Raw genomic sequence first — 27,317 nt, 5'->3', positions numbered from 1 at the left:
AGAGAGAGAGAGAGAGAGAGAGAGAGAGAGAGAGAGAGTGTGTGTGTGTGTGTGTGTGTGTGTGTTGGGTGTCCCTGTTTACTTTAGTCTTATCTAGTACTTAAGAACTGATAACCAAACAAGATAATGTCGAAAATAGAAGAGATATATATTTTAAACAAGGAGAAAAACATTGTCCGAAGATCAACATATCGGAACGGTTGCTCTGTTGTTGCCCCGATAGTTATGTCTGGTGCTTGCATTGTGAAAAGATGGAGTTGTTACTGTCAGCCTTTGCTGTTGTCATGCGAGCAGTCAGCACACTTCATTTTATTATTATTTTTATTTTTAAGTTATCAGAAATATAACCACATAAGCGTTATGAATTAGGAGACAATGAGAGAGATCTATTCATGTTTTCGTCCAACCAAGTCATCAATCACATGATTTGTTGCTGTCCAACAATTGGTCATTTCTCAATAAATGTAAACACGCTGCTTTGTTTATGAAAATTGTAAGCAAACCCATGAGTCACGCTGAGTAAAATGACCAATTGTGTGTTGGATATTTCTCAAACTGTGAACACTTTTCACAATGTGGGTCACTTTGAGCAGATTTTGCAATGTGACTAATGATCTCGAGCACATGGAAAGTTAATATAGATCATGCCCATTGTTTAAATTAAATCTATCAACGGTACAATATATGGGGCTGAGCCAGCCGTAGAATTTTGAGCTGGAGCTTTTGTTATAGATAGAACGAAGATGACTTCATTCAAGCCTTTGTTATTGTTTTTTTGTCATCCGCATTTGTGAGTGATTCTCACTAAACTGTATTAATCAGACTATAAAAGTTCATTGATACACATAGTTTTGTGTGTTGGACAGTTACACTTCCGGGTGGCAATGTCGTGAGCTTTTTAGCTAAGCGCATACAATCTATAATAGATTATGTCCCTTAGTTGTAACATGAATACTTTTAAGAGAGCACACATTATGTAAACACTTTTTTTTAGGGGGGGCTCGATGATTTCTACGAGAGAACAAAACACAAAATCACACAAATCATTTAAAAAATAAGCCTTAACACGGAGATACCAGTCCCGTGTGGAGAGGTTATTGTAATTTTTCTTTGTCCACAAAATAAGGGACTGAATTTGGTAGAAAATGCAAACGAGAGGACCCCTCGCCAATGGGGATGATCTATATTACCTTTCCATGTGCTCGAGGTCATTGGTCACATTGCAAAGTGTGCTCAAAATGACCCACATCGTGAAAAGTGTTCACAGTTTGAGAAATATCCAACGTTACAATTGGTCAATGAACAAAGCAGCGTGTTGAGATACATTGAGAAATGTCCAATCGTTGTACAGCAACAAATCATGTGATCGGTCACTGGGTTGGACGAAAACATGAATAAAGATCGCTCCCATTGCAACGAGATATGACGCCTTTTCGGCGATAATACACATTTTTGTCCAACAGAAACAACGCTGTTGACGGCCAAGTACCCATTTTACACCTGAGTACGTCGAGAGAATATGAATAAATAGCTTTTTCCAAAGACTCAACTATGCGCCGCTCAGAGCGGGTCTTGAACCAAGGACCTTCCGATCTGAAGGCGAATGTCACATCACGAGGTCACATAGCCGCCTTAAGTAAAATTCCTGCTCTGCTGTTTATAGTCTGATTGAAAGAATTTAATGAGCACTAATCACACAACTTGTGGTTTAAAACAAAACAAAACAAAGAAAAAAAAAGGAATACGTGACGTCAACTTCATTAACTTTGCCCTTCCCTACGTAATAAGAATAAAATAAGATCAAAATAAAATTCCCTTTAGTCATCCCATAGGGGAAATTTGTCTCTAGGTTCTATTCCAAAGGAAGACTGGAATAACCCAGCCGTCAGCCGCAGTGCAGCGCCGCAAAGTGAGCGAGGGCTAGGTGACTTGCTCAAGGCCACACAGCGCAGGGGCGGGTGATCGAACTCGTTACCTTTTGGGTACGAAGCAAAGACCGTACCGCTGAGCCACTCTGCCCCGCTGTTAGAATTTATTCAAAAACGTTGATTTCACGGGTCTTATTTATGTCTCCTACATAAACCAGTTGACTGTCGTAATCTCGAAAGACGTGTATTTAAAAATTTGGCCAGAAAACTCGTCCTTTAAATATCCATCGATTTAAATTACTCTCATCTTGGCAAAAAAAAAATCTCAAATCTGGGACTTCACGGGTTAACTGGTAATAGGACGGACAATAACGTTTCCTTCAAATATGAGTCCTTAGAAACGTCTCTTTAACTCACATTCTCTCACTATACCCAGGTGTTAATGAGCACCTGGTTGGTAATAGTGTTGGCTCTATAAAAAAACAAAACAGTATAGAACCACAAGCCTGATGTCTCGTCCTACATGGTTAGTGCTGCTGTTGACTTCGCACCCCTTTATAAATTATTTGAGCTCATTTAGAGGATATTGACCTATATACAAGTTCAAGTTAAAGTATGTATATATATATATATTGCGACGTGTGTTGCAAGCAACACAAGACGCTTTGAGAGTCCGAACAAATACCCACTTAAAATCTCTAACATTTTTATATAAATAGATAACAGCAACACCGACATTTCAAACAAAATTATTTCTCCACTTTGAGTTTAAATTAACCATTTTTGTGTCCGACAACCCATTTTTTTATTAAAGAAAAAACAACAAGTCACAGTTGTTAATGGAAAAACACTATCAAACCTATGTAAAATATTGTCGATAACAAGACTGTAAAATCAAGCCCATAATTGCGTTCGGTTATCAGACCTGCTAATATATATGTACATAGGTTGGGAGCCATTTTTATTTCTAATTTGTGGTCTATCTCTTCAAAAGGAAATTATGTCGGAGGGCACTAGTGTTGGAAAGTGATTTGAAAATTGGAATGAGTAGAGCTATACATTTTTAGTTTTTCGCCACTAACGGATCTCTGTTTTTTCTGCACTTCAAAAACTCAGACGAGCTTAGCGCTAGTCTTATATTCTTACCTATAAATTCAATCTGTTAGAATCTATGACGACGTCCAAAACATAATACCGTTGTGGGACGATGGGTCACATTTTACATAACCAGCAAACTTCTGCAGGGAAATTAAACTGTCTCCATTCAATAAAGAGTGAGTTGTTTCCCGTTTGACACATGAGACTAACGAGGAAACAAAAAAAAATGTGGGGAGAGCGTCAGTACCTGGGTGGGCGCTTAAACCTAGTAATGCTAATTCTTGCCGTTGGAATTTTGTTACATGGACTTCAGTTTAAAAGACAAAAGAATTTATGTTATATGAGCAGCAAAAGGCTATACTGTAATACTTTGAATTAGAAAAAAAAAAATTTTAACCAAGAAACTCGTTCTTTAAATATCGATCGATCCTGTGTTGATATATTTTTTAATGAGCTCAAAGTATTTTATAAAGGGGTCCGAAGTTAACAGCAGCACTAACCATGTAGGACGAGACATCAAGCCTGTGGTACTATACTGTTTTGTTTTTTTTTATAGAGCCAACACTATTACCGACAAAGTACTCATTTGACACCAGGGTATAGTGAAAGAATGTGATTAAAGAGACGTTTCCAAGAACTCAACTTTGAAGGAATCGTTAATGTCCGACCTATTACCAGTTAATTCGTGAAGTCCCAGGCCTGAGATTTTCTTTTTTTTTTTCTTAATTTGTTGCCAAGATGAGGGTAAGATGAGGTATGGTAATTTAAATCGATGGATATTTAAAGGACGAGCTTCCTGGCCATTAATTTTAAAACGTGTTTTTTTTCAAAGTTCAGCAGGAGAGAGCCTCGCCTGGATTTTGAGCATTTCCATATTGGGACATCATGACAGATCCGAATACGGGCAACTCGATAGATATTACTTGCATTTTTCCCTCTTTACCACCATGCACCCAAGGGCTTTATTTTCACACCTAAAATATTGTGAGAACAGTTGGTTTAGCCTATAAGACCTCGATGTAACAATAAACCATGTTATTTGAGACTTATTCTTTTAAAAAGATTGTATCTAGAACGATAAGGAAATCACAACATTTTTGTGTCAGTCGCCACAAAGCGGTGCTATTTCGGAGTGAACCTTGTGCTTATGTTTCAAGTTTAAGTTTTTTCTTTAACAATTCCAGTTAAAATAAATGGCTCAGTTGAGAAGAGGGAGTTTTGGTTCTTGGTTTGAATAAATTTAACGTTCCTAATTCTTATCATATTTACTTAAAGCACAATTTTGTTAATTTATATAATTCCGATATAATACCATATTGAAGCTGCGGGTAACATTGTGTGTCTTTTAGACTGAAAATTGCTATGGGGATTCAACACCAACACAGATTTCTTATTCTGGTCTCAATCAAACACCGAGGTTAGCCTTCCTTCCTTCCCAGTGGCGCCACTCACTTTTAAGACACGTCTGGGCTTTTGAATGAAATGTCAATTTAATGAATCGTTTTGGGGCCCTGGGAAGCGAGAGAAGGAAAGTGGAGATGAACTTGCTAGAGGCCCTGCATGGCAATGGCAAGGTGGGCATTAACACAGTCGGGGAAATTTATACGACACCCTATCTATTTTGTTTTGTTTTCATTTAAATTCTCGGTGGTGATAATGGTGGCGTGACGTGTCGCGTGTTTACTTATGTTATGAAAAGACACAAGATTTTAAGTGTTGGAAGAGGCCTGGATGGTCACGCTGGAAAAATACAGTGTTGAATGGCCATTGAGGACCATAAATGGAGAGAGATAGATAGAGAGAAAGAGAGAGAGAGAGAGAGGAGGGGGGGGGAGGGAGAAATGTATATATATATATATATATATATATATATATATATATATATATATATATATATATATATATATATATATAAATGTATAAATGTATATATATATATATATATATATATATATATATATATATATATATATATAGAGAGAGAGAGAGAGAGAGAGAGAGAGAGAGAGAGAGAGAGAGAGAGAGAGAGAGAAAACAAAATTAGAACAGTGAACTAGAGTATTGAAAGGAGAGGAAAAGTGAAAAGTCGCTTGCATTGTGTTTTCATTTTTAATGGGCTCCGACCGTGGGAGGTACCTGTTGATTTTATTGTTGTCACATTTATTTTACTTTCCTTCAAATGAGGTTATGAGATCCTTAGATCTTAATCTTCTATTCCCATGTCTTATAATGTGCATCCAAGAAATGAGACCGACTCCAGCGGGCCGTTACCGTTAACCTGTTAACTGTTGTACTCTAGAAAAACACGTATTTAAAAAAAATGGCCAGAAAAATCTTCCTTCAAATATCGATCGATATAAATGACCCTCATCTTGAAAAAAAAAAACAACTCTCAAACCTGGGACCTCGCTCCTAGGTTTGAGAGTTTTTTTTTGTTTTTTTTTTTTTTTTTTTTTTGGGGGGGGGGGGGGGGGGGTTCCCAAGATTAAGGTCATCTAAATCGATCGATATTTGCAGGACGAGTTTTCTGGCCAAATTTGTACAAAAGTGTACGGCAGTTAAAGCCATCTTACTATAAGAACGGTGGGAAAGACCATTGGACCGATTCGGATGAGTGGCTGAGGAACTTGTAGACAGAATGGCGGCTGATTCATCCTTCCTCTTTTCAATGATAGGCTGGTGCTGTCTCATTCATGGAAAGTCAGAGTAAATAAACCATGTGACCAATCGTATCAAACTGCTATAGATAGTGTGCGCTTGGCTCAGAAGCTCACAACATTTCCATCCAGAAGTATAACGGACCTACACACAAACCTACGTGTAACCATGAACTTTTATAGTCTGGTTAATACAGTGTAGTGAGAATTACTCATAAACGCGGATGGCAAAAAAAAAACAATAACAAAGACCACAGTGACGTCATCTTCGTTCTATCTATAGGTGGATGGAGTTCTTGGTCTCGCAAAGTGGGCAGGAGGTCACTTGCTGTGTCTTCTATGTATCTCCCTGTAAGACCTCTTTTTGAGTTGCTCTCTGCCTTCTTCCTGGAATTGGATTACTTTGTTTTGTCCTGGTCCTTGCCGGAGTCCTTAGCTGAGAGGGAAACAATCAAACAGTCTTGGAGGATGGCATTGTAAACCATCTCTATATTATGTACTGTTATTTTATGTTGGTTTGAATATATTATGATTTGTAAACATTTGAGTGTATTCCTCTTAGTGGATTGTGTGCTTGTGTCTGGTTAAGACTTTTAGGTGATCTCAGACAAAGTACATTGATGGTGTGGTCTTGAAATCGACATCTATTCTCAATTTAAGCCATTGTCTTACCTTTTCTTGTGTGCTTTCTTTCCATTGTAAATCTATAACCTTTTGACAATCCCGTTTTCTTTCTTTTTGCTGGCGCTGAAATGACCTAAATATGTTGCAAGGGCCGTAAACCTTTTTTTAAAACGTAGTATAGGGGCTATGCATTTAGCTAAAATCCTCATAACATCCGCCATCCGATATATAACGTACCAACACACAAAACTATGTGTAACCTTAAACGTTCTTAGTCTGATTAATACAATTTACCGAGAATAGCTCATTAAAATGGCCGTCTAAAGCAATAACAAAGAGCAGAGTGACGTCATTTCCGTTCTCTCTATAATGTCTTGAACCAGGTTTAAATAGTGAATTTAAAACCAAAATGATCAGACTTAACCAGAAATTTTATTTTTTGTCACTTCGGTGAGAAAATCAAAGAACTATTGTAGTCTTGTGGTATGACACTCACTTTAGGATCAAAAGGCCCAGTGTGTGTTTGTGTGTGTGTGTTTGTGTGTTTGTGTGTGTGTGTGTTTGGGGGGGGGGGGTAATGATCTTACGCCCCCCCCCCCAAAACCCAACGAAAATGCCTGAAGCGGGACTCGAACCCGGGACCTTCGGAGTCACAGTGCAACCACACAACTTAACCACTCGACCACTTCGACCCTCAAGTTTAAGATAATGTAGAATTTAATAGCGATTTATACTTGAATGTGTCTTGTCAATGTGAGATACGTAATTCGGAATTCACTAACCCAAGCTGGGGGATTATCTTAGACAAAAAAAATATTAACAATGAGATATTTAATCATAGCAGTTTCCCTTGTCTTTTTAATCTCCAACTAATGCGATTTATTCAAGGAATTCGACATGGTTCAGACCCTAGACATTTCTAAAACGAACATAATTTCTATAAGAAAATGAGATTTGTTTAGGACAGACCCTTTTCAATTCATTATTACTCTTACTGTTCATTTTTATTTAGCCATAGTTGGGTTTTTCTTTTTGTCATTGCTTCCATTATTAACATTATCCTCTAGTGATTTTGTAAAATTAACTTTGTATAACCCTTGTCCGTTACTGTTGTTGTACCTGGTATTATTATTATTATTATTATTATTATTATTATTATTATTATTATTATTATTATTATTATTATTATTATTACTATTATTATTATTATTATTATTATTATTATTATTATTATTATTATTATTATTATTATTATTATTATTATTATTATTACTTTTCCTTTGACTGTTGTGTTTGTTGCTTTCATCTTCTCCAGAATTTCTCTATCAGTTTGTAGTGTGTGTATTATAATATCGTTATGTATGTGTGTGTGTATATATATATATATATAAATATATATAAATATATAAATATATATATATATATATATATGTGTGTGTGTGTGTGTGTGTGTGTTTGTTTATTTGTGTGTTTCATGTGTTTGTACTGTGTGATTTGCATTTTAATAATCCATTATCTAAAAAAAAAATAGTACGATTTCAACACATTTGCCAACATTGTCTACAAGAGATCTTTTATCCTATTGGCCTTTCATCATTTGATTTCTTATCTGAAGCCCCCGAAACCAGGCTAAACCTGCCTTAAGCTGACAAAACACATTTTTTTCCATTTTGACGAGAAAACAAATTACTTCAAATAATGATCGATTAAGACGATTCCCAAATATTTTAATAGTCTCAAAACGAAGTATCAGGTTTAAGCCTTTTTAAAAAAGGATTATCTAAATTGATTGATATTTGAAAGCGAACGTTTTCTGGCGAAAATGAAAAAAAAAGTATTTAATTAGCGTTTGGCAAAATGTGGTCCTGGCCTTAAAGCGCAGCAATCAGCGTTTAAATTTGTATTTACTCTCTCTCTCTTGTCATGGTTATGAATAAATACGCAGAAACGGCGAAGTTAACTAGATTATAACCTCCGTACTCTGGAAACACACGTATTTTAAAATTTATCCAGAAATCTCGTCCTTGAAATATCGATCGATTTAACTGACCCTCATCTTGGCAAAAACTCTCAAACCTGGAACTTCGCGAAGTCCCAGGTTTGAGAGGGTTTTTTTTTTTGTTAAGATGAGGGATAATTAAATGGATAGATATTTGAAGGACGAGTTTTTTTGGCCAAATTAAAAAAAAAAAACAAGTTTTTCCAGAGTACGGCAGTTGACTGGTTAATGATGAATCAATGAATATAGAGAAGCTCATTGTACCTTCATTATGATACAGGGTCGAACAATCATGCAATGGGCGGAGACTTCAAAATGGGACGGTGGGTTTTTTTCCCCATCTTTGCTATAAACATGAGAACATTTTAGAAAAACATGTCATTAGTGGATTGAATTGGAAAGAACAGGTATACAACCGTGCTCTGAAAAGAAAACCACGTATTTAAAATTTTGGCTTGAAAACTCGTCCTTCAAATATCATTCGATTTAAATGACCATTTTCTTGGCAAAAACTCTTAAACCTGGGACTTGCGAAGTCCTTAGGTTTGAGAGTTTTTGTCAAGATGAGGGTCGTTTTAATTGATCGGTATTTGAAGGACGAGTTTTCTGGCCAAAATTTTAAATACGTTATTCTTTTTTTTTTTCAGAGTATGACAGTATAAGATGTCATGTCATTGTGATTATTTAAGGTTTCAAAAATGTCACAAACTATTTGTTTTCCTTTTATTTCAATTTTTTTTTCCTTTTTGAAGTTTTATGATTAATTTCGAGTTTTATAGATGGCAAAACCTCGAACAAAATCATTGCTCAATGTCAAAATAAGGCACAGTTATTGTTTGTTGCGTCCACATCTTGTTAAATAATCCAGTCTTTCATCCCATGTCGTGAAGTGTCGTTTGTTTTTTGTTTCAGTCCAACAATGGCAAAAAGCACATAATATCGAGATCGAGAATTTGCGTTATCAAAAAATAAAAATAAATGTGCATATTCAGAGATTGTCCCGTCGGTTTAATAACCTATGACGTTAAACATCAAAACATCAGTTAGTGTGCTGAATGTCGTAAAACTGATAGACTCATTACTTTTTACTTTTGAATTCTCGATCTTTTGTAACTTTCCAGTGACCCTTAAGATTTTTTTTTTAAATGAGGAGTCGTTCAGTTTTTCGACACTCAGCTTTCCGATGGACAAGAGTGTGTAGATCAATCCAGCGTTACCTTTACGATATCGATGTCTTTTAATACGCCTGTTTACAATCTGTTTGTTCAAGCCCTACGGGTCATGCAAATGACCTATAGATAGAATGCGCTTGGCAAAGGAGTTCACAACATTGCCATTCGGAAGTATAACGGAAGAACACACAAACTCGGTGTAACCATGAACTTTTATAGTCTGGTTAATACAGTTTAGTGAGAACAACTCACAAACGCGGATGGCAAAAACAATAACAAAGGCCTAAGTGAAGTCATCTGCATACTATCTATACGTCTAATTGGGTAGACGAATGTTTTGATTTTTGCACAGAATTCGAAGCTTATAAATTCTAGACGGAAGTTTTGTTTTCAAAACCTCAAAGTTTCCCCAGTTCCCTCTCATACATTGCTACCGCAGACTGCCAAGAAAAGTCGGAGATGCCGTATCAAAAACTTTTGAAACTGATCCAGCCAGACTGTCAAATTCCATGAAGTGTGGAGACCACACCGCTTGTATGAATGCCACCCACATTAAGGTTTCGCCACCTCCGATTCCTGATGATAACAACAACACAACCATCTTTTGTCCTCACCCGTCATTTGATACATAGGTGATTAGCTATGTTGTTGTTGTGAGGATTTTTTCTTCTTTTCTTTTCTTAAACTACTTCCTTTTTATTCTAACTCGATACGAAAACTCTCTCAATCTCATTATTATTTCACATGTCGTCTCATGAGCTTGAAAACGCACCATCAATCACGTGACAATCTTTGATTTCTGAAGCATGACGCGCCTACCGAGTGGAGGCTTTTAAAAAAAGAAGAATCATTTTTAAATGAGCTATAGAATTCTATTGTGCTCCGTGGACGGATGAATGTGGGCGCTTCAGTGCAAACTTGTTCAGGCATTATTGCTTTAGGATCCTGAGACAAACCAAAATGTGAGAAATGACGCAGAAGTGAGAAGACAATATCCGTAGAGAAAGCCACGTAAAATGTATTTAACACTTATCTTTTCATATGTGTGTGTTATTCATTTTAATGCCGAGAGAAAAAACGATCGTTTTAAAGTGATGATCTCTAAAAAGCGTTTGAGTCCTGACAAAGGAAAGGACGCAAAGTTAAAGAGTTTTATTTGTTGCAAATATTATAGAATTACATTACAGTTTCTTTAGGGAATGGAGAGGGTCTGATAATTCAGATTTCTGATTTTATAATGTATTCAGCGAGATATGCATTTTTCAGTTTCTTTTCTCTCTATTGATTAAACACAGAGGGGCACCAAAATGGTTATAATAATATTTTGTAGTTTTGATTCATGAGACACCAAAGGTTAAGAAACATTTCGTAGACGATCTGCAAACTGCTGGCGCTTTTCCTACTTTCTTTTTTTTTTTCGCCAACTGATCAAAATGAGGTAGATTCATATGTGACCAAATGCGTTAATCGGGTATTGAATTAGATTAAGAAAATATAATTTATAGTCAATATGATCAGAACTTTGATATTTCCAGTATTTGGAGGTTAAGAAACAAAGCTCATTCTCTTCAATAAAAGTGTTTTTTCTCAATCAAATTTTACACCTTAAGCTTAAAATTCAAGCTCAGTCGTCCAGTTCCTCACTACATAATGCAATGTCAATACTATTAAACACATACTATTATGTGCGGCTTTGTGGTCTTGTGGTAAGACGCTCGCTTAGTTCCTGGTTCGAGTTCACGGAAAAGGTTTTTTACTCACATCTCACCGTACTCATGTGTTAAATGTGTACCTAACCGATTAAACTGTATAACTCAGAAATAACGCCTCACAAGCGTCTTGTTTTGTCTTTCATGTTTTTGTTTGTTTTGTTTTTGTTTTGTTTTTGTTTTTTTTTGTTTTTTGTTGTTGGCTTGGGACCCCACTTAAGCACATTTAGTAGATACTGCCCCTTATGCAAGCACGCTCAAGTTCTCGTGGTTTGATTTTGATTTATATTGCAAAAATAGTCCTCTCCTTGATTTTGTAAAATCAAGGATAGGACAAGGTTGCTCGAGCATCTTCAGAGACCTTTAAAGTTCTAAATTTTCAATTAAATGTGAGGTGAAAACAATAGTTTCAATAGAGACACCAATAAAGGTCCAATTCAATAATTATAGAAAGATCTCGCTTTCACCACGGTTTCCCTAAGTTAAATAATGACCTATGTAAAAATAACAACAAACAAAACTCAAAACAAAACAAAAACTGACAAAAAGAAACGAGCAATCAAAATACACCTGATATACTCTAGCTCTAAACACATAAAAGATTATCAAATTAACGAAAACTTAGGACGAAGTTGATGCGTTCGTTGTCCATAAATATCCGACATTTTGAGATGCTCTTTCAGTTGTTATTTTGGTGCCGGACCTTCAATTTCTGGACTATCTTGTATTATTTTATCGAGAAATCAATAAACCGATGAAAGCTAAATCTTTCCATAGATTTTTTTTTAAAAATTCATATTTACATCGAAGCGTAAAACAAACTATCTTTCTCACAGTCACGACAAGTATTACCTCATATGAAAACATCGAAGATTTTTCTCGGCCAGGCGATTCGTACCGTTCCATATTGGACCGATTAATAATTTCCCGTGACAGCCGGGTTTGTTGGGTTTTTTTTTTTTTTTGGGGGGGGGGGGGGTTTGTTTGTTTTGTTTTTGTTTATTTTTTTTGTTGTTGTTGTTTTAAATCTCGAACTTACCTATTATAACCGACGTGAACATATTTGCAGGTCTGATAAACAGTTGCAATTATGATCTCGTGTTAGCATTGTTGTAATGGACAACAGTTTGTTTTGGTTTGAGAGTAGTATTTCCATTACAACAATTAGACTATACCAATTTGGGTTATCAGACCTGCACATAGGGGCATGTCGTATACAACCAATCCACTGTTGACTCTGTTGTCGTATTATGTCAGTGACAGCGTCTATTCCTCCTAAACATACATCTACTTGTTAGTCTTCACCACCATCTAGTAGTCTACTAGAACCGCAACCACCTTAGGTTTTTGTTGCCTCTCACCGATCGCTTGTTTGTCCGTGGCATTGATATAATACATACAACATAGCGTTTTCGCTCGAGTGAACAGAAATACGAACGTTTTTGCTGCCATTGAGTATCTATGTGTCTCAGTCGGCCGTTTTCGTTTGGGGAAAATCAAAGATATCCAGCGCTTAATTTCCTTAGCCATTCATCATAATGTTTGTAGATATATATATATATATATATATATATATATATATATATATATTATATATATTATAATATATATATGTGTGTGTGTGTGTATGTGTGTATGTGTGTGTGTGTTTGTTTGTATAGACCGGTACCAAACTTAAATCATCCGTACTCTGAAAAAGAAGAACATTTTCTTTACTTTGTTTACGACACTTTTATTTCAAATATCGAATCACTGAAAATGTTTTTCAGCTTGTCAAAATGTACACAATCCGAGTTTGTTTTTGTTTTGGTTTTCTCTTTGTCTCAGGTTTGAAAAGAGGTTGGATTACCAATTTAACCGATCGATTTTTGAAGGTTTTTTTTTTTTTTTTTTTTTGGTGGGGGGGGGGGGGGGGGGGGGAGGCGCAAATCATAAAGAGTGTTTTGTTAATGTACTCAAATATATTACTACTGCTCTATGTAAACTGGTTTATCAACGCTAATGAAGGACACCCAACCTATTAAGAGACGCTCTTATATAATGGTAATATATTTTTTTAAATAGTCTTGTTTTCATTAGAGATTTTATTACACGTTGATTTGCCTTCATTTACATTTCCTGAATCGTCAATGCTGTATAAATGGGACTATAATATATATATACTTTTTATTTGCTGAAGTCCGTTTACGCGTTGTATTTATCTAATTACTCTTCATGTCTCGCAAAGCCACGTCTTATTCCGTTTTTTACTTCTTGACATTTCGTGTGTTGGGTTGTAAACAGCGTCAACTTTCTTGCTATTGCTATTTCTTTCTTATATCAAGGTTCAGAGAAACCACTTTCCTTTAAGAGTGCTGGTTTATTTTCGTCCTTAAGATCAAATGACAAAAATTACACTGCTGTTCCCACAAACAAGGGGGGAGGTGAAAACTGAATGAATCAAAAGGAACTTGATATTGAAATATGAACTGCTCGTAAATGGTTGCTTTCTTGAAGGGTTTTATTTTCATAACGAGAAAATAAACGTATTGTATTTTATAAAATACGCGAGTTGTTAATATTCTTATCGTCCTGTATTGAAATGTATTTTCAAAGCGGCAAAGCCGTGAATGATATAAATGAATGAAGTGTAGGTAAATAATACTAAATAAATGTTACCTACATTATCACCTCCACAGCAAACATCAACGCCAATACTTCAATTCTTCTATTTCTACCACCACCACCACCACCACCACCACCACCATCATCATCATCATCCTCATGATCATCATCATCATCATCATCATCATCATAATCATCATCATCATCATCATCATTATCATCATCATCATCATCATCATCATCATCATCATCATCATAATAATTCTCATATAATTGTCATTATTACTAGCCCTCTCATGACTCCTCTGGAAAAAAAAAAGTCATGTATTGAGAGAATTAATGTTACATTGAAAAATGCATTTGGTTTTGTGAAACTTATGAAATGTGTTACATATATGCCCTCTCTCTCTCTCTTTCACAGTTCATTCTATCAAAGTACGGCTACCTCCGATGTCGAGTTGTCAGCCGAAGGCGGCGAGAAGCTTCGTCTTTTATCAAGTTTGCTTCAAGAGAGGATGCGATCGCGAACTACATGACTAAATCCGGCACGGTGGAAGAAGGTGGTGGTGACTACGTATGCGACGAGAAAGAGGTCATGGAGGCAATTTTGGAATACCAGAGAACATACAATCTCCCTCAGACCGGCAGACTGGACAAGAGAACGAAGTCCCTGATGAGCACGTCCAGGTGTGGGAATAAAGACGAAGAAGAAAAAAAAGCTCTGGACGAAGTGATCTTGGAGAAAGTGGAGCCAGGGATGAAAGAAAACTCGGTCAACGATATTGATGCTGATGTGGATGACGGATCGGAACACAAAAGCACTCGTCTTTGGAAGAGATCTGTTGGAAGTCAACTGTCCAGGATACTGAAAAGAGATAAGCCTAAAACAAGAGGTCATGAGTATTTACAAAGGCATTTAGAAGATTATATCGGCAGAATAAAAAGATCTGCTAAGGGAATTAATCGTTTGTTGCGGAAGTACACGCCAAGGGAAAGAAGGAAACGATCTCTACATGTTTGGAGCAACAGTTCTTCCTTACCGCTCGGAAAATTTAGAGACGAGAATGGTGATATTTTCAACAAACAAGTAATCCGATGGCGTTTGTTGAATACCGGGTACAGCACTCGTATCCCCGTGGAGGATCAACGAGCGACCATCAGCCTAGCGTTTCGTATGTGGAGTGAAGTGATTCCCTTGAGGTTTACAGAAGATACAAACAGTGACATCCACTCCGTGGACATTGAGATCGCTTTTGGGAAAGGTAAATACAAATAATAGTAATAATAAATGAATAAGATTCCCTTTATTCATTCTCATCGGGACATTTTTTCTGAAAGGTTATATACAAATATATCATAGGAAGGCTGAAATAGTTCAACTATCCCAGAAGTCAGTTGTAGTGGGTGCTTCCTTTGAGCTGGGGCAAGATGATATACTCAAAGACATATTATAGATTATAGTGTGCGAGAAGCCTTCGAAAAAGTTAACATAAGGCTACGAAACGAAGACCACCCCGTTGTACCACGATGTGGATGTGCAGAGTATTGTGTTCAATAATATGTTCAATTTTTGTATAGGCTAGCGGCCTATATAAAGGGTAGTAGGCAATTATTACTCTTCGTTTAACTCTGCATCAACAGGGATAAACCCCTCTTTTTGATAGTATTAATGAAAGGAAAATTGCGATTCGCAATATATAAAGTACATGGATATACCTATATGTCTATATATAATATCATCACCATCATCATCACCACTACCATCATATTTACATTGTCTTTGGTAATATCCAAAAATGTTAAATTAAAAAATTAAAAAAAAAAAATTCTTCTATAATTCCAACAGGATCTCACCAGAACTGTGAACACGATTTCGATGGTAACGGCGGAGAAATCGCCCACTCCTGGGACGCTAGCAACATGCATTTCGACGACGCTGAAAACTTCAAGTCCATTCGTTCCTACAGCCCAGAGGGCATCTACCTATTGCGTGTTGCTGTCCATGAGATCGGGCATGTTCTGGGTCTTGTACACACCAACAAAAGCGAGTCTATCATGTATGCCATCTACAGGGGCACGCAACTAGCACCCACTTTCGAGCTTAGCAAAGCCGATCGTAACGACATACAGAAAGTTTATGGTGAGTTTGTAATTCGGATTTGTGGTCTTATAGTATGTGCTCAGCTTGTCCCCTATAGGTCCCGGACTTGAGTCTGCTTTATTGGCGGCGTGAAATTGAGTCCTTAGAAAAGGCACTTCAGTCTGATTGTCTTACACACTCAAGTGTAAATTGTCTACCCGGTTAGTAACAGCGTTTTTTTCTGACAAAAAAAAAATAATGTAATAACTTTGTCTTGTCTTACATGATCTGTATTGATGTTGACTTGGGAATCCTTGTAAAGCGCTTTGAACTCATTCAGCAGACATTTACTCTATATCTTAGTATGCTTTTAAAATATGAGTAATGAGCCTTTTCCAAGGGCACAAGTTGATGCCACCCCCTACGGCACGACCCCTGGATTTACAGGTCACAACCAGTAGATATCTTGACCACATACAGTGCCACTGTAGTGAAGAGATAGGGCCTTGACCTTTTTATAAATTGAACGAGAGTGAAAGAAAATAAAATCGGATATGACGTGTGAAGAAGCGTGAAAGAATACATCTTAAAGTTTGACAAAATGTGAAGATCAAAAACCTAATCTTACATAATTTCAAGTCTGATATCAAATCACCACCACCACAACCACCACCACCACCACCACCACCAGCAGCACCACCATCATCAATATCATCATCATCATCATCAGCATCATCATCATCATCATCATCATCATCATCATCATCATCATCATCATCAACAACATCATCATCATCACCAGCATCATTGTCATATCATTCTCATTCTATTTTTCATTATTACCTACTCCTCCTGCCATTACTCCTTAAGAAAAAATATATGTACTAGGGGAATGAAAATTAATCATTGCTAGTGCATTTAGTATGATGAAACTGTTGAAATGTACTAAATATAAGCTTATATAAAAGTGCACGTTTGACGTCACCATGTAAACTTAGCACTATCTTTCAAAGTAAGTTCATTCTATTCAATTACGGATTCCATTATTAGTCCAAGTAGCACATTTCCATTCCAACAGACTTATAAATAAGTACAAGTAGTTGTGTGGGGTCTGTAGTTGTGTAGCAAAGTTGGTAGCGGACTCGCTTCTCACGCAGAGGGACCGAGATCGATCCCGTGTGCAGTCGAGATTTTATTTCTGACCCCCTGTCCACCCAGCAATGATTGGGTAGCTGGGTTTGTTAGATCTAGCCGAGAGTACTTTGCGATAGACGGGCGTCCTATTCAAAGGGTAGCTAGCAAATGTTATTGTCCGTTTCATATTATAGAAATCGGGATAAACTCCGGCTCCATTGGCTTAGTGGATCTGAAGTACTACTATTTTTTTAAATTCCAGTCAGTTGTGCCGCTTATTTCATCGTTGTTTATCTGAAATATTTAATCGATTTTATAATTTCAGGTGTTTGCACAGGTCGATTTGATACAGTATTTGACTGGGTACGTAAGAGCCCCGACCACCAATTCATTTACAACACCTACTTCTTCCGCAACAACCATTACTGGATGTATGAGAATTATGCTAACAGGACACGTTATGGCGATCCTCTGTACATCGCAAGGGAGTGGCAGGGAGTACCCAACCAGATTGACGGATACGTACACGTCTGGCTCTTCAATGGGGCGGAAGTCATCGACGATATCTACTTTTTTAAAGGTGAGAGTTCCAATACTTGACCACTCCCTAGCAACAAGCGTCTAATAAAAGTCAAACACATCACTCAGATCCGAAATTAAACACTTTAAAGGCGGTATTCGAGTTTAGTCTAACGTGATCAAATAATGATTTATCCTATTATATTTTTAAAAAATAATTACACCTTCAGCACAGCATATTTAGATCTTGTCGCCCGGGCATTCCGTTAAGGAATGTGTCGATAACCCAACAAAACACGTCAACAGGCATCAACCATGTTGATCAAAGTGAACAAATTATGGGTTAATAATCTGTCCCAAGGAAGAAAGACGACAGTGCCTGAAACGGTGTTCGAACCCAGGATTTCATGAATCACAGTGCAATCCCTTGACCACTGGGCCCCCTGGCTCTTCCCCCCCCCCCCCCGCCCTTCTAATTATTAATCTGATTATTGAAGCGAGGCTATGCCTTTAGTTTTTAAAAAAAACTCACAACATCCACCAGCGGGATATAACGGACCAACTCTTAAAACCTTAAACTTACACAGGCTGATTAAAACAATTTAGTGAGAACTATTCATAGAAATGGCTGGCTAAAAGAGAAAAAACAATAACAAAGAGCTGCGTTATGTCAATTTCGTTACTTCTAAAACCTCAGACTAAATTATTTGCATCAAGAGATCAGTCGTAGCAATACAACTCATGCTTCAATAAATTATCTGAAAAAGTTGGAAAAGAAAGACCCCAAATTAAAACAGTGTCCATTCATGCCATTTAGAATCTTAACGTACTGAAATTTCTGAAGAAATATTTTAGCGTTAAGGGGAAAAAGCACAGTCACATGCAAACAGTTTTACTTATATGTGATTTTAAAAAATTCTAAAGAATTACTAGAACAGTATCAACAGACTGACTTTTGTCTTTCTGTATTTATTATTTTTAAAACATTTTTTGTGTTGAATGTAACACTTTTCATTGACAAATTTGTAAAATAAAATTAAACCATTTACTTGTTTTCAGGTGACATGTACTACAAATATAACAATGCTGAAGACCGAGTGATGACCGGATGGCCCAGAAAGATAGAAGAAGAATTTGGTCCTAAGGCAGGAGGATTGGACAGCATTCCAAACAACATCGACAGTGTCTTCTTCGACCCCAGAGACAAAAACTTGTATTTCTTCAAAAACGACAATGTGAGTGACATTTTAAGATTTTTGATTTTGCCATGTAAAGATACGAAAAATATTTCATGATAATGTGAAATGCAAACGTTTTTTTTTAAATGCACACAAATGAATATAACAGCTTCAAAGAAGAACAAAATACCAAACACAGGACGTTTCGGGCTCAAAGTCCTTCTCCAGCCAACGACTAACAACAATGAAAACAGCTTCCAGCAACTCAGTATCACGTAAAAAAAAATACACAGCAGTATAGCGCGAGGCAACCAAAGTAAACAAGAAGAAAAAAAGAAGTTAGAAATCAGATATTCATTGACTGAGAGTCTTAAGATTACGTTCATAATCAGTAAACATCTCATATCGAAAAACTAGGTGTTGATATTTTCATTTTTACACTGACTTATTTGAAATCCAAAGTACTCTGTACCCCATATTTTGATGGACATAGCAACAATTGCTTTGCTATTTTAATCGTACGACTCAATCTAAAGATCCGGCACATTTTGATTACTAAATCACTTCCGACTATTATCTTCCATAAGAATGGCATGAGGTATAACACAATGTTTGTTTAGTTGTAACAACATTTACCTTTTCGATTTTAGGTTTGTTTACTCAATTATTCATTCATTCATATAATATATTAATGCTCTTTTCAGGTTTATGTATACGACCCTATTGCCACAGGCGACGAGAAAGGATGTTGTGTGCGGAAAGCAAAAATCGTGGAAGAGTTTCCACCAGCGGAAGGAGAAGACCCACTGCCTAGCAACCTGGACGCTGTTTACTATTCTTATCGAGACAAAATGATGTATTTCATGAAGGGAGAAAACTTATGGAGGAACAAGCTGTTCGATCCTCGCCAGCGTCGAATACATAATCGTGTTGAGTTGCTCGGACCATGGTATCACAAATTTTCAGACATCTGTGACGTCGAGGCACAAACAGAGCAAATTGCAACCTTTAGGTAGTCCTAAGGTAAATTTATACCCGTTGAATCCTCCAGACATTTGTGAAACAACAGGCAATGCTGTTTATTCCTATCACAGAATTACAACTGTTCCCTGGTGTGGAACTTCAAAATCAAGGAGTTTTGTGTTTCGTCGAAAACACCAACAGCGTAGAACATATTTATTAGGAAAACAACTAATATCTAGAAATGAACAAAGATAGATCTGCTTTTTTCTACAACATATTATTATAATTAAAATGTATTATAAAAGCAAATATAAGCTTTTTTTCTACGCACAATTATAATTCATTGGAGAAATGTGTGGAATGACTCGAATGGCTAGAAATAATATGTTTAGAAGACTATGTAAACGCGGATTCTTTTCACCCCGGTGCTGGGGTTCTGAGTTGATCACGTGATTGCACCACTGACTTTCAACCCTAGAACTTATTTTACATGGTGAATGGTTTTCCTTGCTCAACGTGGTATCCAAGTGAACGTTATTCATGCCACTAGTTGGATTGGAACAAACACCATGCTTTGTTTTGTTGTTTTATAATATAATAATTTATTTCATTATTGTTTTTTGGCAAAAACCTAGTAGTTCATGCTCGGTGTATTCGTGCGCGACCCGATTACAAGGTCTCGCCTAAACTTACACCCATTTTGTTGATGATAGCAGATTCTGATTGTTGGAAATGCTTATTCTTATTTTGAATTTTATATAAAAATCGACTGTGATTCATATTTTGAATGGTTATTATTATTATAATATATTATATCATATTGTTGTTTGTGAAACTATGACGCGTTTTAGCTTTTATTTTATTGTTGAACATGGTGAGCTGGATGTGATGAATGTTGTAATGAACAGATGACGGGTAAAAATACAACAAGCATCCTCACCCACTTCCCATTTTTACATGTTTTTATATTAAAAATATGCATACATTCACTCAAACTCTCACAGATAACTAAACACAAACACTCACACAAATAGATGGAACAAACTTGACGTCACTCAGGTCTTTGTTATTGTTTTTAGTCAGCCATTTTTATGAATTCTTACTAAATTCTAACTATCAGTGGATATTGCGCTATATATAAAAAGTTCAAGTATTTTTTTTTTAACGTTTAAGGTTACACACAGTTTTTTGTGTGTTGGAACTTATTTCCGACTGGCGAAGTGTTGTGAGATGTTTGGCTAAACGCACAGCATCAATACACATATCCCTAATCACAAGCTACAAACTAATAATTTCACACAAGCTCACAAACAAAAAGACATAAACAACTATTGATACACAGATAAATGCACTCACTTCAAAGCAAATTGCACTTGATTCTTTACTTAAGGGCGCTAAGAGTCGATCGAGATAGAACAACGATTGGACCCAAGGTAAGATAGATATCAGGATAAACTATTTGTTATATTGAAGTGGTTTAATTCATATCATTTATAATCCTTTAGATGATTCATTTTATAGATACGGCCCATACTTGAAACTGTTTATGACGAAAAGAATATGAACATACGTAACAAAAATACAATTATGGTTGGCGTGTCGTGAGGTTTAGTTTAAATAATGTATCTATCATGCACTGTGTTAGAATAAATTATGAAAACATTGCATATTTTGCAATACACTTTTTCCTTGATTCAAATCAAAAATATTGTTGTGAACTGAAATCATGTCTGTAAAGATTTAGAAAAATAAGATTTTCCCATAATTTCATGAAACACATTATTGAAATGAAGTCACGCAATATAGATGAAGGTTTTTAATAATAGCAAAGTTAGTTAGTTTGATTGAAAGGTAGAATAGGGTATGGAATCAGAGATCTTATACATGTGACTTGTCCAATATTTTACCAATTCAATGACAAATCAAAATTTGTGGCTAATAGATTTATTTATTCGTTTTCGTTACGTTTTGCGCCCTACACCTTACTCCTTATCTCATAAATATCACATGATCAGATTATTGTAGTATTGGTCAATCCCTTGTGACTTAAGATTTTGAAAACAAAATTTCACAGTAGAGAATAGTTTTTGAAATGTTTGGTCCTCGTCATAAGGATTTATCCATTGTTTTATAATGAATTGGCCATGTGATAAGGTGTGGTGTAAGGCGTAAGGCGTATAGTACGAAAGTTAAGTATTATAGTAAGCGTGTATCGTGAGCAAATTTAAATAGGTCGAGCATGATTTTGATGACCATTATTTAACATGGCATGGGAAACGAAACCTGTCTCCCTGTCTTCGTCCAACAATTCGCTTTGACCATTGTTAGGCGATAAAAAGGAAAATAAGTTTGGGATAGAGTGGTTTGGCTAGCTTTAATTACCTGTATAGAGACGTCTAATGCTTCTCTCATATTTGGTGTGAAATGTCTAAACACAATTTTTAAAAATCTCAATTCTGTATACACTGACATCAAAGCCAACGAAATATGATTTATAAATATCATGAAGGTAATAACAAGAAAAATTGACCATCAAAAGATTGTAGGAAAATTTAAAAAAAAAAAAGGGGGGGGGGGGGGGGGGGGGTAACTGAAACTTACAAAAATGTCTTGGTCATTTGTGTATTAATATGCTCAAGTTCATGGTTTTTGATATGTTGTTGGACCATTTAGCATCAGTCACATTTAAAGAGGGTTACCTTAAAGGTGTCCCTTTAATTTAGCAGAAAATTTAAGAAGAAACTATACATTAATAATAACGTGTGCTTAAATTTGATTGATTTATTAGTATATTTCAAAATTCACTTTTAATCGCATCACGGTGTCATTGTGACATTTTGGTAAACATGTTATAGTGATGAGAATGGCACTGGATTTTATGATCTTTTGTTATGCTATTTATTTAATTTCTTTATACTACGTATCACACTTTTGCGAACAGATCATGTTATATCATCGATTTTTTGTGTATATCGTTAAACAAAATTAACAGAAATGCGTGACGACTGGAAAATGAGAAGTTAAAAAACAAAAAAAAACTCAGTTGTTTTAAAAAATGAAATTGTAAGATAAGAATCATCGAATTGTTAGCGGGTCAAGGGTCAAGCAGTTCAGGGTATTTTTCTCCTTTGAAGTTTGGTTAAGCTCAAATCCAGCACAACTCGAATGGTTCCTCCATGACTTGGCAAAAAATCGCCTTTAGATAAAGGCTGGTTTTATTACGGAATAGAAATGTTATAGATACGTTATCCAAGGTAAGGTTGATTAATCTTGCAAAATAATATCAATGTTAAAAAACCGGTCCTCACCAACATTATCTCATCTCACAAGTAGTACGGTGTATTTAGGCGCATTGATCTCATTCAAAAACAAGCGGTATAATAAACATATACGTACTGTATCACTGCGCGAAATGATCAGAAGGAAAGATAGTGTTATGACACAAAAAGTCCGGTTCTATTGTTGGAATGTTTGTTATTATTATTATTATTATTATTATTATTATTATTATTATTATTATTATTATTATTATTATTATTATTATTATTATTATTATTATTATTATTATTATTATTATTATTATATTATTATTATTATTATTATTATTATTATTATTATTATTATTATTGTTTTTATTATTATTATTATTATTATTATTATTATTATTATTATCATTATTATTATTTCTATTATTATTGTTATTGTTATTATTACTATTATTATTATTGTTATTAGTATTACTACTACTACTACTACTACTACTACTACTACTACTACTACTACTATTACTACTACTACTACTACTACTACTACTACTACTACTACTACTACTACCACTACTACTACTGCTATACTACTACTACTACTACTACTACTACTACTACTACTACTACTACTACTACTAATAATAATAATAATAATAATAATAATAATAATAATAATGATAATACTAATAATAATAATAATAATAATAATAATAATAATAATAATGAGCATAATAATAATAATAATAATAAGAAGAAGAAGAAGAAGAAGAAGAAGAAGAAGAAGAAGAAGAAGAAGAAGAAGAAGAAGAAGAAGAAGAAGAAGAAGAAGAAGAACAACAACAACAACAACAACAACAACAACAACAACAACAATATTTAATATACAGAATGATCGTCAGCTTTGAATGCTTGCCTTTCTTCATTTGTTGCATCATTTAACATTATCATAATATATTGCCTAGTGTAATAACATACTTCTAGTGTTCAATTATTTAATTTAATTTTTCTTCATGAAAATTTCTCGTAATCAATGTGATTTTCCTCCCGTTTGAAGAAGAAAATTATGATTGTTTTGTTTTAAAATGCAATATTGCTTGGGGTTTTTATTTGTTGTGTTAATATAGGCCAGAATTTCATTGATATTATGCATTTAATCATTTTACACATTGTTGCATTGTTAACATTCCTGCTTACCGACACACTTAAACGTTCACACATAGACAGACTGTTTTGTCAGATATACAATAATATAATAATAGGGCGATGACTTTTTCAGAGTTCTTTTAAATACAAACTAAAACTCTATCAATAAATGATATATTGTAACCAATTTGATTCGTCTCTGTTCCTTGTTATTTGAAAGCTATGAAAATATCCTGAAAAAAATAATATTAAAAATTAAATAATTATTTTAAAAAACAATACATTTGAATCACCGCCTTCGCAGTCTTTCACCCAAACATCGTGAGGCGCAGTCCAAATTGCACAGTCCATACAACAATTGTGTCATATGGCATAATATACCACGCTGAAGTAACCGTATTTTGAAATAATGAATGAAAGTATAGTGCTATATGGCAAGATCCGAATTTACAGAACTGCCGTACTGTAAAAAAAATCCCCAAAAAACACGTTAAAGAAATTGTTTGGCCAGAAAACTCGTCCCCAATTATCGATCTATCAAAATGACCCTCGATTGAAATTTGAAGGACTGTTTTTCTGGCCAATTTTTGTTAATACATGTTTCTTTTTTTCAGAGCACAACGGAATAGCAATGTCATTCGGCACAATTTATTCAGTGAATACATTATATGACCTGACTTATATGACTGTCAAATGATATTTTCTCTTCAACCATTTTTACCAATTGACATGCAATTTACAATAACTACGCCGGTGGCATAGAACTATTCAACAACCATGTCATATGGCATTTTCCGTACAGTAATCGTGTATTAACAAATTCATTTGAATATAATCCTTGTTACCCGTGAGGCTAGATCTTGATGTAAACTCCACAATTTGTTGATCATAAGTAATAGTATGAATTCATTTCTTATTCTCATCAATGCACAGAAGGCCAATGATTCCATCTTTATGATCTTTTCATTATTTCAATTCTTAATAATTTTTTTTCTTGAGTCAATTACAATCCTATCTCTTACTTTCTTTTTTTATATCATTATATAGCTGCCCTTGAATAACCTAGAATGAAATTTTACATTAAGAGTATGATGCAGGTTAAGGTCTGATTTTTTGTTCGGGACTGAAAATTGATGTAAGCTTCGGATATGTTAGGTCCGGGTGCTGCCTGTGAGTCCATGACTGTCACTGTGGTTGTTGTCTTGGCTGTAGTGTTGTCATATTCACGCAAAGCAACAAACAATACTCGTCCCAGTTCTGGATTTTCTTCATCGAGACCAGAGTACTTATCTGTTATGTGCTGTGCTATATCTTTAACTTAAGCATTCCACTTCGTGCTTATATCCAATGTGGGATGCAGATGCAACTCCCATATTCCTGAGTATCTCAACGAGCAAAAACACATACTCTTTGTTCGCGGCCCAGTCAAACCATTGAAGTACCCAGGATGAATAAAAACCATGGCTAACATTACTGTGCCCTCTCTTGATTGTTGCTTGTTGCTTTGATTGTCTTGATCATTGAAAGTAACCGTTTGGTTGTCTGGAATAGAGATGATGCCTTGAACATCAGCATGAGTGCCCTAACTTGAATATTCAATTCAGATGCAGTCTGCACTGTTAAAGCCAATGTTGTCCTGAGAGTCTCAAGCCGCATAGTGCCCTCACTGTGTCTGAAATTGATGGTACAGAGTACTATCCGATAATGATAGAAGCTAAGGTGATGGCCACGGTGTTTCCGGGAACAAGGGTCATTTTAAAGATGTCGATGAAGTCTGCTTTGCTGACCATGCCTTTTATTCCCTGCACTCCCTTTGATAATGCAACCGCATCAAATATGTTGTTGATAAATGTCATATTTTGCAAGGAGTCCAAAAGTTAATAATACTGCATCCATATGATCTATCGTCCAATCTTGTTCAGGGGTGTCCTCGGAGAAGTTGTAGGACAGCAATGCATCTCTGTCTGCCTCTGTTACTACTGAAGCATTGGTGCGACAGGTAGGAGCAATTTTGTCCAAGGAAGTCACAGGAAAACCTTGACTCACAAGAGAAGTTCTGGCAAAAGTAACTAGGCTCTGTGGGTTGTTGGGGTCTCGCTCGTCTCTCCTGACTGCAGCTATTGCTCCGTATGCTTTGGCAACCATATCTCTCACTTTCTGTTTTGCTTCAAATACGTACTCTATTTTTTCTGTAAAATTGATACACCTATGGCTTTAAAATATTGAGTAATAAAAATAACGAGCATTTCCGTCAAAACTTGAATTTTACTTACGTTTTCCTAATTGGTCCCAGTACATCAGACAACCAAAACTTTTTTTGATGTTCGTTAAATATTTCAAGGATATTCGAGGATCGTTTTAGATTTAAATATACCTCATTAACCAGTTAACTGCCGTACTCTAGAAAAAAACATATATTTAAAAATTTGGTTAGAAAACTAGTCCTTCAAATATCGTTGGATTTAATTACCTTTATCTTGGCAATAACTCTCAGATTTGGGACTCGCGAAGTCCAAGGTTTGAGATTCTTTTGCCAAGATGACGGTCATTTAAATCAATCGATATTTGAAGGTCAAGTTTTCTGGCTAAATTTTAAAATACGAGTTTTTCCCGAGTGCGGCAGTTAACTGGTTAAACAAATCGACAAACAATATTACATTCGATAAATGTTCTTGAAATAATGAATTCAACAATTTAAACAATGAGATAAATGACCCGAAACGAAACTTTATAATGTGAAAATAAATTATTCTACATAAATACTTTATTTCCTACATTTTATAATGATATCATTAGTTAGCACATCTGCTATGTGTATAGTTTTCAGGAGCCTGCCTTGTGTGAGCCTAAAAATTTTATTATAATATCTAGGTCAATATGTTGTTATCATTATTATTGGTGTTAAGAAAAAAAAAACAATTGCTTCTCGCTACATTGTATGCAACCAAGGTTCTTCATAACATTTCCTTACATGTACTTTTTCACAACTTTGTTATAATACTAGATGTATTTTTCTAGATAACAATTTTCATATTTCTCTGTGTAAAATATTAATTAAACCAATAAATAAAGAGTCGAGAAAGCTGTGATTACGATTTACAGATTCTCGCTTAAACCGATGTCCAGTCTACAAACTGGACATCGAACTATTTTTGTACTTTTGCACCTTCGATGTTTTTGTACAATAAAATTCGATGTATTTATTATTCTTCATTGTTCTAATTACGTAATATGGCATAATGCGCGAATTCATGAGATTTTGTTCTCATGGCTTAAAGCGTGAGTCTTGGAGACGTCATGGCC

The 27,317-nt window shown here is 35.4% G+C and overlaps 1 protein-coding gene across 1 annotated transcript in view; it reads left to right on the top strand.

Moving 5' to 3' along the window:
- The window catches only part of LOC144966490 (matrix metalloproteinase-21-like), a 121,735-nt gene extending 99,605 nt beyond the window's left edge, over positions 1 to 22,130 (top strand). The window contains exons 3-7 of the mRNA XM_078903095.1: positions 14,153 to 14,993; positions 15,578 to 15,871; positions 17,271 to 17,525; positions 18,524 to 18,699; positions 19,347 to 22,130. Coding sequence (XP_078759221.1) covers positions 14,153 to 14,993; positions 15,578 to 15,871; positions 17,271 to 17,525; positions 18,524 to 18,699; positions 19,347 to 19,658 — 1,878 coding nt within the window. The 3' untranslated portion in view covers positions 19,659 to 22,130. The remainder of the gene's footprint in view (positions 1 to 14,152; positions 14,994 to 15,577; positions 15,872 to 17,270; positions 17,526 to 18,523; positions 18,700 to 19,346) is intronic.
- Positions 22,131 to 27,317: the final 5,187 nt, after the last annotated feature.

The sequence above is a fragment of the Berghia stephanieae genome, chromosome 2 (genome assembly GCF_034508935.2).
Source record: "Berghia stephanieae isolate SIO BIC M18660-M18661 chromosome 2, UCSD_Bste_1.3, whole genome shotgun sequence".
Classification (NCBI taxonomy): Eukaryota; Metazoa; Mollusca; class Gastropoda; order Nudibranchia; family Aeolidiidae; genus Berghia; species Berghia stephanieae.
This window is presented reverse-complemented; position numbering and strand designations above follow the sequence as displayed.